This window comes from Lissotriton vulgaris, chromosome 6 (assembly GCF_964263255.1).
Source record: "Lissotriton vulgaris chromosome 6, aLisVul1.2, whole genome shotgun sequence".
Taxonomy (NCBI): Eukaryota; Metazoa; Chordata; class Amphibia; order Caudata; family Salamandridae; genus Lissotriton; species Lissotriton vulgaris.
Genome location: NC_141694.1, coordinates 513,685,620 through 513,700,832, shown reverse-complemented (window position 1 = coordinate 513,700,832; position 15,213 = coordinate 513,685,620). Strand labels below are relative to the sequence as shown.

The following is a 15,213-nucleotide window of genomic DNA, read 5'->3' as shown; positions in this document are numbered from 1 at the left end:
GGGAGACAGAAGAAGGCAACTCAGGAATGCCTTCAAGCATTTGGAATGCAATAGGTCTAGCATTTGCAAGAGTTTAAGCCACTGGCATTGTAAATGACAATGCCTTTTATTTATGATTTAAAAACCTAAACATATATAAAAGGCATTGTCATGTACAATGCCAATAGCTCAAACTCGCGTTAATGAGAGACCAAATGCATTGCAGATGCTTGTTGAATGAGGAAAAGAGCAAGCTTTGCCCGTAAAAGTCATTTAAAGAAATTGACGAATTGTGAAATGTTTCGCAGATCTGAGCCTCATTCAATATGCATGAGGATTCTTGGAATCACAGCAGGACAGCAGGCCTACCATCTCCTGCATAAAAACTATGCACAAGGGTCATTCCTTCCGTCATCCCAGTCCGACATGACACATCGAGGTATATCCCCAGGGGGTAAACACTTGGGTATATATACACCATCTCTTGCTAAGGTAGTCAGAGGAGAAAAGGACTTCCATGCTGACACACTGACCTGAGACGCTGAGGCTCCAGCACGCAGACACACCAGTTCGCAGTGGTCTGAAATCCCTTGCGGGATGTCCATCACGATACCTAGACGGGGTCCCACAGTCTCTCACTTCAGGTAATGGGGTTAACTTTATCCCAGATGGATTCTTGGCTTTACACCCACATACATGCTAGGTACATTCAGGTACATCTAGTTAGGGACACATCTTAAGAGTACGCATTTACTACTGTCATGTATTTTATATACTGTATTCATTGTTTTAGCACAATGGTAGAAATCAACCACCCTTTTACTCTGTTAGCGCTTATTATCATTTATATCTGTTACTGTCTAATGGTTGTTTCAGCACACCTATTTTACACGAGAATGACGCTGGGTCAATAAATACTTATTAGAAAATGTCCCCCCCCCGTTTATTCTATGTATCTCTCTGAGACAAAGTGAGCATGAGTGACTGGGCAAAAAGTACATTGTTTCCACGATCCCTGATGGAACAGGGTTGTCATGTTTGATGGTTGCCAAGAACTATTCTCTCCTTGGTAAGAGGAGTTTCTAGTGGCACTGTGAGCTAGCAAGTATACAGGCTAACATATTCGGTAGGGGTGTCTAGAATCAGTCTGACCCCAATCCTACATTATATGCTGTCTAAACGTGCAGATTCTATGTAGGTATTTTTAGGAACTACAAGACAATTGGATGCAGAGATTTTTCTTACAACGTCTCCTCTGTTAGGAAAATGGCACTGATTTGCCGCTTACCATCTTGTTTTCTAAGTCCCAAAACCAAAGTATGATTTTTTTGTAGGTTAGCATGACCACAGCTGCCCAGTGTTGAGATCAGCTTGTGTGGTGTGTGTGACCATTACTGTCCGGAATACCTAGCCATTGTTGGGGCGGCATCTGCCCATTGTACCTGTATTTCACCGCTGACTGGTAAGCCTCAGAATTGTGACTGAGAACCGAACGCATCAATTTTGGAGTAACAGAGACTGCATCTCAGCTTTAATTACACTGCTAACTTATACTCCATATGAGGGGTGCACCTAGAACCTGTGGTAGGACAGGGTTAGGTTTAGGGGTGAGTTCTTAAATCAAGAGGGAGGTAGGAAGAATGCAGAGAAAGGCTCCACACGGATTAAAAAGAACACAGATACACTAATTGCAGCTGTTTGAGTAGTGTGTAGCACTGTTCTGGAGTGTATTAAAGTAATTTTTGTTTATAAAGATAAGCACTGGACTGGGCATTCCTTTAGTGAGTTGTTGAATGAGTGTTCAGTTCTGACCTTGCACAACTTCACCCTAACTCCCCGAGACTGCTAGCCATCCCTACCTTTGATAGGTAAGTGCAGAAGAGGGTTGTATTTGACCAGTTTGAAAAAGTCATTCTAGGATGAACACTGGGCATCAAAGACCAACGACCCCAAACTCCACAGTCAAGGCCTAGCCGCCCCTCAGACCCCACCCCGTACGTAGTCTGACAAATTGGAAATGCTTTTTATGAATTGTGCAATAAACGTTTAAGGCAAAGGTAATTTTGACTATAATTCAAATCATATGAATTGATTAAAGTAAAGCTTAGTTGTGGAGCTCATCTTCACCAAGAAGATGTAACTTATTAAATATGATATTTTAGCAATTGCATGATATGTTCATCAAGTGATATAGCATTATTATACTTCAGGAGCATAATATATACCCAGAAAATATTTCAGTGTGTTAAATACTGCAAAGATTGTACTGAAATGGAGGTGAAAAGCCTGAATCAGGGCAAGATTGTCTATCCTTCTGAGATTAGTAAATTGAATATCATTAAAATATTCAATGGAATAACAGTAGCAACTGTTATTTTATAGCAGGTAGAAATGTCAAAAGTCTTGAATAAGATGCTATATAAAAGAACAAGTCCTTACATTTGGAGTTATACATTACCTATGCAATCCTGATTATCAACATAGTGTACTTCATTAACTCCAAGGCCTTCTTTTTGATAGAGTTCTTGCTCCTAATTCAATAGAAATAATACATAGATGCTTAGATGAGTGACCTTTTAACCAATACTAACTTTAGTCTACAATGCACAAAACACATGAAGCAGAGCTTTTTAATAGGAACATAATCAAAGCGTGATCGGACACCATTACACTAAAATAGCATGTACTATATATGATTATCTTTGTAAAATGTTTCTCAAAAACAATCAGAAAATATAGAGCTCAAAGACAGAATTTTATCCTAAGCCCTGCTTCTTAAAAAACATATATTTAATATTCTTCATAATCCCACTAGTTTGACTTTTCACATACAATTATCCTGGTTGACAGATATACCTGGAACTTTCCAGTTTATTATGAAATACTTGAAGAGCTCCATACCAACTCACTCTACAGTGTAGAAGGTACTGTATGATATACATTCTAAAAAAAACCAATAGTTAGCACTACCTCTGAAAAACATGCAAATCATATTAATGCAGACTGCATAAAGACTGAACCTTATTAAGAGTTTGGCGGTCCCATGGACTGCCAAACTCATAGTGGCGGTGCAGCTACCACCGCACAAGTGGTCCGATCGCCCTATAACAAGTAGGGCGGTCAGGCCGCCATGGCCCGCTGCTGCCGCCAGAGATCCGCAATCCCTGGTGGTGTTGCACCGGTCTTGAGGCCGCAATATGCTTGGCAGGTCTTCTGCATCCAGTCAAGCATATTACGAGTTTCCTCTCCACCACCAATTTTATGGTGGTGAGCCCACCATTAAAACTGTGGCAGAGAGGAAACATAGGTGTTGCCTCTGTGCCAGGGGATGCTTGCAGGGGTACACATGGTGTGCCCCCGGTCTGCATGCACTCCCAGTTCCTGCAGAGCATGGACCTAAGAATTCATGGAACTTGCTTTGGCGTGCAGTGGCTTCTTTATAGGCACCCCCATGGGATTGCCAAAGAACTGCCCGCCAGTGACTAAAAAAGTTGTAACCTGGCGAGCAGTGTGCCTATGGGTTTGGGTGTGCGGGTCAGTCCCGCTTTCGCACTGCCAAACTCATAATAAGCCCATCTATGCCTATGTTATGTTATCAGATTTGTAGAGCGCATGGCTTCCCTAGCGACGGGGCGTCCCAGCGCTAGATCCACAGGTAATGACCGTAGGGCGAGACGGAAACAGAGATAACAATCAAGGGAAGAGTCAGATCTTAACGGCCTTCCTAAAAACCTTATGATCTTGTAGGTTCCTGATAGTGTTCGGGAGAGCATTCCAGAGAGATGCAGCCAAAACGCGGAACGAGCTATCACCCGCCCGAGCTCTTCTGACACAGGGTGCAGATGAGATGTTGGTGCGAGGAGCCTTACCCTTTCCTTGCACTTTGTTGTTGTGTATCTATTTTGCAAAACCAGAGTGCCTTTGCTTCACCATGTATCAGTGTATGGACATGCTTATAGGCTTTCTCAAGCTTCTGACTTGGAGTGCTTCTTGCAGAAAGAGTCCAGTACAGTATGGAGACTCACAATAAAGTCACCCTTGTGCTGCTCACAAACTAGCACAACTGTTACGGTTCTAGTAACAAAATAAAGAGTCCACCAATATAAGTTAAAATTTAAGTAACTGTTTACGGTAAAGCCTTGCTATACTTCACTTACTTCTGCTATTTTACATTAAGAAATAAAATGACACATATACGGTTTAGGCAATCGAAGGGCAATAGAAATAATAAAAGAGGACACAAGTAATGGTATATGCAGAAAATAATCTCTGGATGCATAGGTTCTTGACAGAGATTTATGGCTTCTCTGCTGATATACAAACATTAAAGAGTGCACTAGAGGTGGGTCAGGCACTGAAGGCTTAGGCCAGAAGTGTAGCTCCTACTCAGCATGAGGTGCTCTTGGAACCTCTAGCTTAAAACAAGCCGAGTTTTTATGTGGCATCTCCCTGCCACTCACGATCTAACATCATGTGCCTTGAATTTAGACAAAGCATTAACCTTTGAATGTGAAACCAAACAACCTGGGATCAGCCCTGGCTTTCACACTTGACGAACTTGAGCAATCATAGGCAAATATTTAATTTCACTGTGCCTCCTTTTTTAGGTTGCAGCCTACGGTTTCCTAACGACATCTTGGGAACATTTAGAAAGTTGACCTAGGAATGCATTCCGCGCATTGCTTACCTTTGGCTTTGTGATTTGTAAATCAAATTTTCTGACTGTTCATTTGCTGGCTTTATTTACTTTAGGCAGTCCATGTCTAGTTTGTCCCTCCCGTTGCCCAAACCTTGTTTACTGTATTGTTCCACAAACTCACTTTCTGTTAACAGGCCTTTAAATCTTGTTCTTTTCTTGTCACATTTACTGAGCACCCAAAAACAGAGTTCAAATTTCAGGCTGTGTCTTTCAGGGAGCTTGGTGTTTATTTTTCTTTCTCTGACTTCAAAGTGAGAGGCTTTATGTGACAATCATGCCGGCTACTGGGGGGAATGTTTGAGGAAGGCTGTACGGTGTTACTTTTTTTCTAGCACACAACAAAATTTAAATGTCTGTAAATGTACTGTGCTGATGATCAAATTAATACATTGGATGATGACATTTCCAAACATTATCATTTGTGCGGTGTATATTTTTATGCACTCTACTCTGTACTACTCCACTGTGCGCAAGTGCACTCTATGCCAATCCCCTCTATGCCACTCTACTCTACACCAGTGCACTCTACTGTGAAACAACCTACTCTACGCCACCGCACTCAGCACCACTCCACTGTACGCCACTGCACTCTATGTCAATGCACTCTACCCTATACTACTCTACTATGCACCACTGCACTCCACAACACTCTACGCCACTCCACTTGATGCCATACTAATCTGTAACACTGCACTGTATGCAATTGCACTCTACGCCAATGTAGTCTACTCTTTACTACTCCACTGTACGCAAGTGCACTCCATGCCAATCCCCTCTATGCCACTTTCCTCAACTCTGTACCATGCACTCTACTCTGAAACAACCTACTCTTTGCCGCTGCACTCAGCACCACTCAACTGTACGACACTGAACTATGCCAAAGCACTCTACACCACTTTAATTGAAACCAATGCACTCTATGCCAATCTACTCTGCATCACTACACTCTATGCCACTATACTCTATGCCACTGCACTCTACGCCATTGTACTCCGTAACTGCACTCTAGCCACGCTATTCTACTGTGCAGCAGTGTATCATATGCCACTCTACTCTGCACAACTTCACACTAAGCCAAAGAACTCAACACCCCTCTACTATACATCACAGCACTCTACAACAGTATACCTTGCAAAACTACACTCTCTGCCACTCTACTTTATGGAACTGCATTCTATGGAACTGCATTCTATGCCACTGCACTCTACGCCACTCTACTCCCATTGCCTCAACTCTAAGCTACTGCATTGTACATCTATCCACTCCAAGCCACTTTAATCTGCTCTGCACCACTGCACTCTACGCCACTTCACTCTACTCAGAAACAATCAGCTTTATGCCACTCCAAACTACGCCACTCTATTCCACACCGATGCACTCTACACCACTGCACTCTAGACCAATGCGCACTACACCAATTTACTCAACACCAATATGCGCTATGCCACTGCACTCTATGCCAATCTACTCAACACCACTGTACTGTATGCCACTATATTCTACACCATTGCTCTCTACACCATTTAACTCTGTCACTTTACTCTGCACACTTACTCTACACCAATACACTCTATGCCACTCAACACTACTGCACTCTACAACACTCTAATTTGCAGTACTGCACTCTATACTGCACCACTCCAACCTATTCTATTGCCATTACACTCTAAGCCACTACACTCTTCACCACTCTAATTTATTGTGCACCACTGCACTCTACATCACTTAACTCTACACCTCTCTACTCTACTCTTTACCACTCTACTATATGCCAGTAGACTGTACCCCACTCTACTATGCACCACTTCACTCTTCACCACTCTAGTCTAGGCCACTCCAGTTTGCACCACTCCATGCCACTCTGCAACACTACACTCTATGCCAATGCACTCTACACATTGCTCTATACAACTCCATTCAACTCTGCACCATTCCACTCTACATCACTTCACTCTACTTTCAAACAATCTGCTTTATGCCCCTGCACTCCACACCACTCTCCTCTGCACCACTGCACTCTACCCTGCACCACTCTACACTACGCCACTTTATTCTAAACCACTGCACTCTATGCCAATTCAATCTATACCACGTTACCCTAAACCAATACACCTGATCCACTACACCTACACCAACTACTTAGCACCACTGCACTTTATGCCAGAATACTCTACAGCATTCTACTCTATGCCACTAGACTCTACAGCACTGCACCATATGCCACTCTGCACCATTGCACTCTACGCCACTGCACCTTGACACTCCACTCTGCAACACTGCACTCTGGCACCTCTATGCCACTGCACTGTACTCTGCACCACTCTATGCTACTCTACTTCACTCTAAGCCAATACACTCTAAGCCACTCTTATCTACTGTGCACCACTGTATTATACCCCACTTCACTCTACACCTCTCTACTCTACTTTACACCACTCTACTCTGTGCCAGTCACTCTACCCCACTCTACTATGCTACACCACTGCACTCCTCACCACACTCTACAGCACTCCAGTCTGGGCCCCTCGACTCTGCACCACTCCACTCTGCAACACTTCACTGTATGCCAAAGCAACCTATGCCACAACTCTATACCACTCCACTGTACCCTGCACCACTCCACTCTGCCCTGCAACACTCCACTGTATGCCACTTCACACTACTCTGCAACAATCTACACAATGCCACTGTAGTCTATGCCACTCTACTCTGCGCTACTGCAATCAACACTGCACAAATCTACGCCACTCTATGCCACTGTGCTCAACGCCACTGCTCTATGCCACTACATTCTACCCTGCACCACTCAACTTTACTCTGAAACAATATACTCTAAGCCACTGCACTCTATGCCACTGCACTTTATGCCACTTTACTCTATGCCACTCCACTCTGCAACACTGCACTCTACGCCAACGCACTCTAATCCATTACTCTATATCACTGCACTTTACCCTGCACCACTCCACTCTACAACACTGCACTCTACTCTGAAACAATCTACTCTACGCCACTGCACTCTACGCTATTGCACTCTATGCCACCGTACTACTCCAGTCAACACTTTACCGCTCTACGCTATGCTGCTCTATGTCACTGCATTCTACCCAGGACCACTGTACTCTATCATGCACCACTCCACTGTACTCAAACAATCTACTCTATGCCACTGCACTTTATGCCACTGTACTCTTATGCCACTTTACGCCACAGCACTCTATGCTGTGCCACTCCAATGCCTCACAGTCTATGCTAGGCCACTGAACTCTAAACCCTGCACTCTAGGACAATACACTTTACTCAAAAACAATGCACCCTAGGCCACTGCACCTACGTAACTACTTTGAACCACTGCACTTTATGCCACTATACTTAACAATATTCTACTCTATGCCACTGTACTCTACGGTACTGCACGCTACAGCACTCTATGTCACTACACTCTATACCACTCTATTCTAGTCAATAACTATCAATAAAGGGTTCTGGCCCGTGATCAGCAAGGCTGGACCTAGCAATAATCGAAACAACAAACCAACTGTCAGTACTCTATTCTACTCAGCACTACTGTATTCTATGTCATTGCTCTCTACACCACTCTACTCTATGCCCCTGCACTCTACGCACAAGTACAATATGCCACTGCCCTCTATTCTGCACCACTACATGGCACTCTGCTGCACCCTACGACACTGCGCTCTACCTTGCACCACTCCACTGTATGCTACTTCACTCTACCCCCCTCCACTCTTTGAAGCCATTGCACTCTACGACACTGCAATCTATACTGCACTGCTCTACACCACTGCACTCTACGTCACTGCAGTCTACACAAATGCACTCTTCACCACTTTACTCAAATCCAATGCACTCAACACCACTGCATTGTATGCCTATCTACTCTGCAGCACTGCACTTTACACCACTTCACTCTAGGCCACTCAACTCTATAATACTCCACTCCTTGATACTTCACTCTGTGATGCTCTACTCTGTTAAACTCTACTCCACTGACACTCCACTCCATGCCACTCCACTCTCAAGCACTCTATGGCATTCTACAACACTACAACACTCTACGCAACTCCCTCTTTACTCCACTCCACTCTATGCCACTCAACTCTACAACACTCTGCTCAACTCTAAGCCACGCCACTCTGGCAATCTACTCCGCTCTATGCCACTTTACTCTACATCACTCTACGCAAGCACCCTCTATGGCACTCCACTCCACTCTACGACACTCTACTCAACTCTGACATTGTACTCTACACCACTCACCTCACCTTCCATTCTAAGACACTCTACTCCCTCCACGACACTCCACAACACTGTACGCTATTCCATGACACCCCACTTCATTCCTCTACATGTCAATCAACTGTACTGTATGACACTCCATAACACTCAAATCTACGACACTCCACTCAAAGCCAATAGCTCTTGCATAGGCGAGACCGATTGACTTTGCCAATGCTTTTCTTCATTACTACAGGAGAGGATCGTGAAAAACACTAAGTTCAGGATGTGCGCTGTACAAACATCTCTCGTTCGTTTAACTGTTTAAAATGTAGCTCCATGTATAATAATAATGTAGGCCACCAATAGGGAGCTCATAACAACTGATCTGCCTCTTAGTTCACTAATGGCACTGTCATCATGGCGGTGCTAAGATGAAACTTTGCATGTTAAAGAAATACTCTTTTTCAAATTTTGAAGAATAACATTTCAACATTTTGAAAAACAACATTTTTACATGATGTTTATTTCACGATGTACATGGTGAAACATCCTGGCTCGGCTGCTCCCGTTATTTTTGGGTGCAGCCACCTCCAGTGTGTAGGGTGTAAATAGAATGTACTTCTCTTTCCCTAACCCTGCTTAAAAATGACATGCGCGTGGGTGATGTGTTCACTTGCTCGCACTTCCTGCACTACTGTCAGCCTGGAAGTACATGTATACATGTATATAAAAATACCCTGAAAATGTTTGTGTATATCCAGAATGTTACCAGTCTGTAGCCTATCACATCAGATGCGCTCCCTGCTTTATCTGGCCTCACTGCTGACACTCTCAAAGCATCCCGCAAAAACTGCAAAGCCTCTTTAACTTCAGAGTGATCAAAGCTCTGAACAAGTCTGTCAACTGCTGTTTTTCTCTGCCATGGCATTTTAATAATTAAACGCATTTCCTCACCCTAAGCTAAATAGACACAAAGTAGCTTGTTTTATTACCTCAGTACCACGAGCGCGACTTAGTTAATATATGCATTTGAATGAACTGCTACACATACTGCCAAATGTGTAATCAATTCTTTGTCTAATTCATTTCCTAAGGAAGAAAGACACAGTACAAACTACCGAATAAATGTTGCAGAAGGGAAGGACATAGGCATAGAAGATAACACAAGCTTCGTATTTAAAAAGCATCTGGTTTATTACACCATCGAAAGTAACTGAGTCCTTTATATCTAGCCAGGACTATGGAGTCCTATTCAAATTATACAGATAGCAAAGGATTCGAAAACACTCACAAACGCGCATTACAGCACTTTTCTGAGAACGAGGTATTCTTTGGTTTTTGCCGCTCCTGGGGGGGAGGGGGTGGGGACTCCAGGTGCTATATTTCTGGTGCATTAAGGGGGGGGGGGGGCTGGGATTTGATTGCTGCTGGGGTGAACTTCATACCGCATCTAATGATGTCATAGTCGTTACTCTATGGGTTGGGTTCCTATTGCTCTCGAGCAGACTGCAGGTAGTATATTTGTTGGCGGCTTACAGCTCCTCCAAGGCATGGGTTTCTATTTAAACCTGGGTGTAATACACATAGTAGTTCAGGTAGTGTTACAGTGCCACCAAACCTGCACCAATGGGAGCTCATTTCCCTCTCCAGACACGCAAGCTACAGAACACTCCTAAAAAGAGAACGGGGATCATCAGCGACCTTGGTGACTTTGAAATAACAGGCTTGGCTGCTCTCACAATAGGCCATTGATTCTCTGAATACGAGTCACATTGGTTTGTTTATGCTGCCTACACAGCAATTCCTCTGGCATTCAGCTCCAAGCATATGACACGGCTACAGACTGTACAAATCAGGAGGACACTCTCAGGGCCGCACACATGACACCAAAACAGTCCTCGTGGGTACCACTTCTACCAACATCCTCAACATAAAGAGACTCTTCTTATTCAAGCAACCTCAATGCGTTCTATGCGCTCAATAAGAGGTAGAAGGAGCTATAGAAATGCTGTAACTTAATACAATATACAACACCAGGACTTAGGAGTCCGAAGTAAAAGATTATGTTTTCATTTTAATTTAATTGAGTAACCTAACCCCAATGTTAACCATCTCAAACTGCCAAATGCGACGGTTTAACCGTCCAGCAAAATAACTCACACTATATGAATGCTGCAACAATACCATATAATACTTATGTCCAGTTTACAAAGTTATTGCAATGTGTGGTGTAGATTTGACATTGCAATCTACCAACGCATGGAGTCCCTCTGTTGGAGTTAAAATCCAAAGGTTAACTTAACGGGAAAAGGTGTTGATAAGAATCTAACGATAATGTCATTAAATATTGGGAAACTGTTATGCTGTACTGCACTTTATGTCTCTACGGATGTATATGCTGGCAATGAGTCCAAACCCACAGCAGAGTGATTGCCATGCTCAATAAGGAAAGAGGATATAATCCAATGTAGTGTAATTGATATTTGTAAAGCGCAACCATTACCATAATTTGGAGCTACAGGATTGAAAACGGTTTATTGAGCAGAAAGGAAGGAAGCAGAAGTTGACTGATAAATAAATTGGAGAACAGTCAGTTTTTTAGGCCTTTGCATAAAGGAAAGACCTGGTCAAGAAAGCTCTATCATTGAGGGAGAGAACGCCAGATCCTCAGTGCTATCAGTGAGACGTGTTGACCATCCGCTCAGGAACAGCAAACCCTGGGGACAGAGAGATGTGCCTCTAAAGATTGGAGAAAACTGAGCGGGTGATAGTGTTTGAATCTCTGTTGTATACAGATCGGGTTCAGGGCACGCAAGGCGAGGAAAGACAAAAACATATATGTGAAAATAATATGCTTTATGATAGGTAACTAGTACAACCTCAATAACGCAGAAGATAATGATCAAGTGAGAGTTTTAAATTCCAGTAATGGATGAGTTTTAGGATGGTGGCCTGGACAACTGCCTGATGGGTGGAGATCAGAAGAAATTGGAGTATCTTCCGTAACAGTTTGAATAGGAAGAAGCAGGTTGAAGACCGGAGGGAGAGCTTGTGAGCTTTGGTCACATAAAACCTTGCTTCTGAGGTATCTGTTATAAACAAGACATGCTTTTTTAATAATTGATCGTAAAGTAAATGAAAGACTAGACAAATGGTTATGCCTTCCAGAAGATTGGATTGATACAGATGCTCTGTTCAGCTCGGGATTCTTGGCTGCTAACATATCAATGCCCTAAATGCACTCCTCAGTTTTACCTCAAAGGATTTGTTAAAAAAATTACTGATGAACACCTTTGCAATTGGATATCGCTCTATGAAGGAGAACTTTCAACCAGCTAATGAAGGAGAGTAGATGAGGAGACATCCAGACTGGAGTTTCTTTCCTTGGCTGCGGTATCATTGAGTCTTAACATACATAATACATCACAAGAACACAGCCTGTGAAATGCAATAGTGTTCGACAGAATCGAGATGGCATAGAGCTTTTGGCATGTACTTGTATAGCCTTTGTTGGGGGAAAGAAAATCTTTAATATTAAGGGGAGGCTCATGCTATCCTTGTCTAGCATTGTCCTGATTAAAGACGGTCTGGTCTAGTAACATTCAAATAAGAATGCATTTAAGAAGTGACATAAAAACAGTTAGCTGAAGAATCATTCATTTGTGGGCGCTTTTATTAGGCAGTTGTCTAAGTAGGACACTTGAGACCAAAAAAACTAAAGTGAAGTCCAAGAATTTGCAGTGAGCTGGACTGATGGTATAAATCAGAAAGGATCTTTTAGGCCATGCATTCACAACAGTCTTGTTGAAAAGGTAGACACAATATATACCAGAGCATTACTCATCAATGTTTTTGAATTGCACAATCTGTTGAATTAATAACAAAATTATTTTAAAACCGCAAAGTAGTGGTAATAGTGCCAGGTTTCCTCTCCTCTGCTCTGGAGGGACTACCATAGTCATAAAAGCTGTTCAAGAATAATAACATGCCTTCAGAGGAGCACGCAACAGCAGCATTTAAATGGAAACTGTTGCCACTTTTTCGCTAATAGGGTTACAATCACCTGCATTTCTGTCAAGTTTGAGTTTCTCAATATGTTACGTATCCCCTTAAACAGAAGCTAACATTTGTTGTTTGTTTACTGTACCCTACCTCGCCATTGTAACTGATGTAATATGTAAAGCAATGTTCCTCTGTTATAGCGCTCTGATACCTTTGGGTCTAGCCAGCGCTATATAATCCTTTGGATGTACTTTATAATGTAACGATCCCTAGGTTAAGCGCTCTGATACTTCCGGGACTAGACAGAGCTATATAACCTCCGCAAATCAAACAAACTAAAAACTGGTTTTCCTGAACGCTGAGACCTGAGCAACATGGCTGATGACCGGTGGAGCTGCTTGACAACTAATGAGATTGGCCCTGGTGTCCCCCTAGACCAGGGGTCTCCAACCCGTCGATCGCGAGCTACCGGTAGCTCGCCGAACCCCCGTGAGTAGCTCGTGCCTTGCATCTCAATTTTGTAGCCTATCATTCTCATTTATTGTTTTTAGGCCATTTTTCATAGCTGTTACCTGCCTTCACCAAAACCAGCTGCTCTGATTGGCCTAACTGAGCCTAGCGTGGGCGGGGAAGGTCAATGAGGATGACGCTGTAGCTGAACTGCCTCTGCACGTCACTTGTCTTTCAAATTCTGGGACGGAGGTCTTGATTGTGTACCGGAGCAAGCAGTAGTTGGGCCGGAGTGGAGCAGCAGGTCCCTGAAAGCCTGCTAGCAGGGATGTGGCACAAGCAGTATTGAACTGCTACGAACCTGCGCTTCCTGCATGACACATAAGATCGAAGCAGTAGATAATCGGTAAGCAGGTTCTCTAGACTAGAATTGCGATGTGCGCCTTTCATACTCAGCCGTTTATATATCATAGGCGCGAAAGACCGGGAATATCTTTTTCTCCCGTTTTACAGCTCTGGACTATAAATCTAGATTAGAAGCAGGGCGAGTTTGAGTTTCCTTTAAGGCACAAAACAAACAAAGCTCTCCCGACTGCACTCCTAAGAGGAATGTAAATTATTCCACTCTTCAGCAGAGCTATGAATTTATGGATTCCAGTGTCAACTCTTTCATACCGTCTGTAGCCAGGCCCGGACACACTGGGCCGAACTATAAATGTGTTTGTAATATATTCAGTATTCAGGGAAAGTGATGTGTGTTTCCGATATTTAACACAGCAGCAGCTTGCTAACATTACTGCCAATAATATGTGACGCCGTCCCATTTCCATAGTGATATCCCGTTTCGTTCTAAATCTAAAAGAAACTTTTTTATGGATATTTCATGAAATAATAACACAGAATATCTCTGCAAAATGTCTAACACTCTCACGCAGTACTCGCATTCAAAATAAATGAAAGAAAAATTATATTTAAAGCATACTGTTTACAAATGATTAAAGGTCATTCGGGCAATGTTCTCTGGAGAACAGTTTTGACTCTATCGGCCCCCTCAAAGGGTGGGGCTCTGGGCCAGAGCCCACTTTGCCCATGCCGTCTCTGTTCCTTGCCCATGTGGTAATAACACCAACACTGCAGCAGTTCCTCTAGTTTCCAGCTCATGGACAGATCTGGAGTATTTTGGTTAAATCTTCAGTTTGGGGGTTGAGTTTGACTGCTTCTTGAGAACAGAGCTTATTTGTTAAGAGTTCTTCAACTCCAAAATAGCCATCCTTCCTCTTTATTCAATAAAATCAGTTAAAACAGGTGTTTAGCGTACTTTCATGAAGAGTCAGATCCCAAAGTTGATTTACAAATGCATTCATTGTGAGCTTCTGCCCTGGCCTAGTATCGGCATTGGCAAGGCAGTGTTGCACATTTTATTTGTATATTAAATGCTGTCTAAAAAACAAATGGTGTTAAACTCTGCTTTATTAATGATTACATTTAATCATTGAAATAAAGCAGCATTTCAAACTCTTTTTTTCTCCAAATAAATAGCCTCCATCTCAGAAGTTACCCTGTTTACAAATTAAGCTACGGTGAGGTACGTACCTGCAGAGACAGAATAGCCAAATAAACAACTGGATACCTTCCCATTGGCACCGAGACTAGAGCATCTGTGACTGTTGAAATTGTTTTTTTTTTTCACAAACTCAGTGAAACTTGATTGGGCAGTGTATTAAGTTGAAAAATATGTATTCTACATACAGAGAGAATAAAGCCCCATAATGAATCAAAACAGTTCAAAATTATTTAAATCTGAACCAGGATGGGACATTTTAAAACTGTTAAAAAAAGGA

General features: G+C 42.8%; 1 protein-coding gene across 7 annotated transcripts in view; it reads right to left on the bottom strand.

The window, feature by feature from the left end:
• MYO6 (myosin VI) overlaps positions 1-15,213 on the bottom strand; it is a 924,144-nt gene that overhangs the window by 354,071 nt on the left and 554,860 nt on the right. For all 7 annotated transcript variants that reach the window (XM_086926522.1, XM_086926523.1, XM_086926525.1 and 4 more), the window contains exon 15: positions 2,438-2,510. In XM_086926522.1, the coding sequence (XP_086782648.1) occupies positions 2,438-2,510 (73 nt within the window). The remainder of the gene's footprint in view (positions 1-2,437; positions 2,511-15,213) is intronic.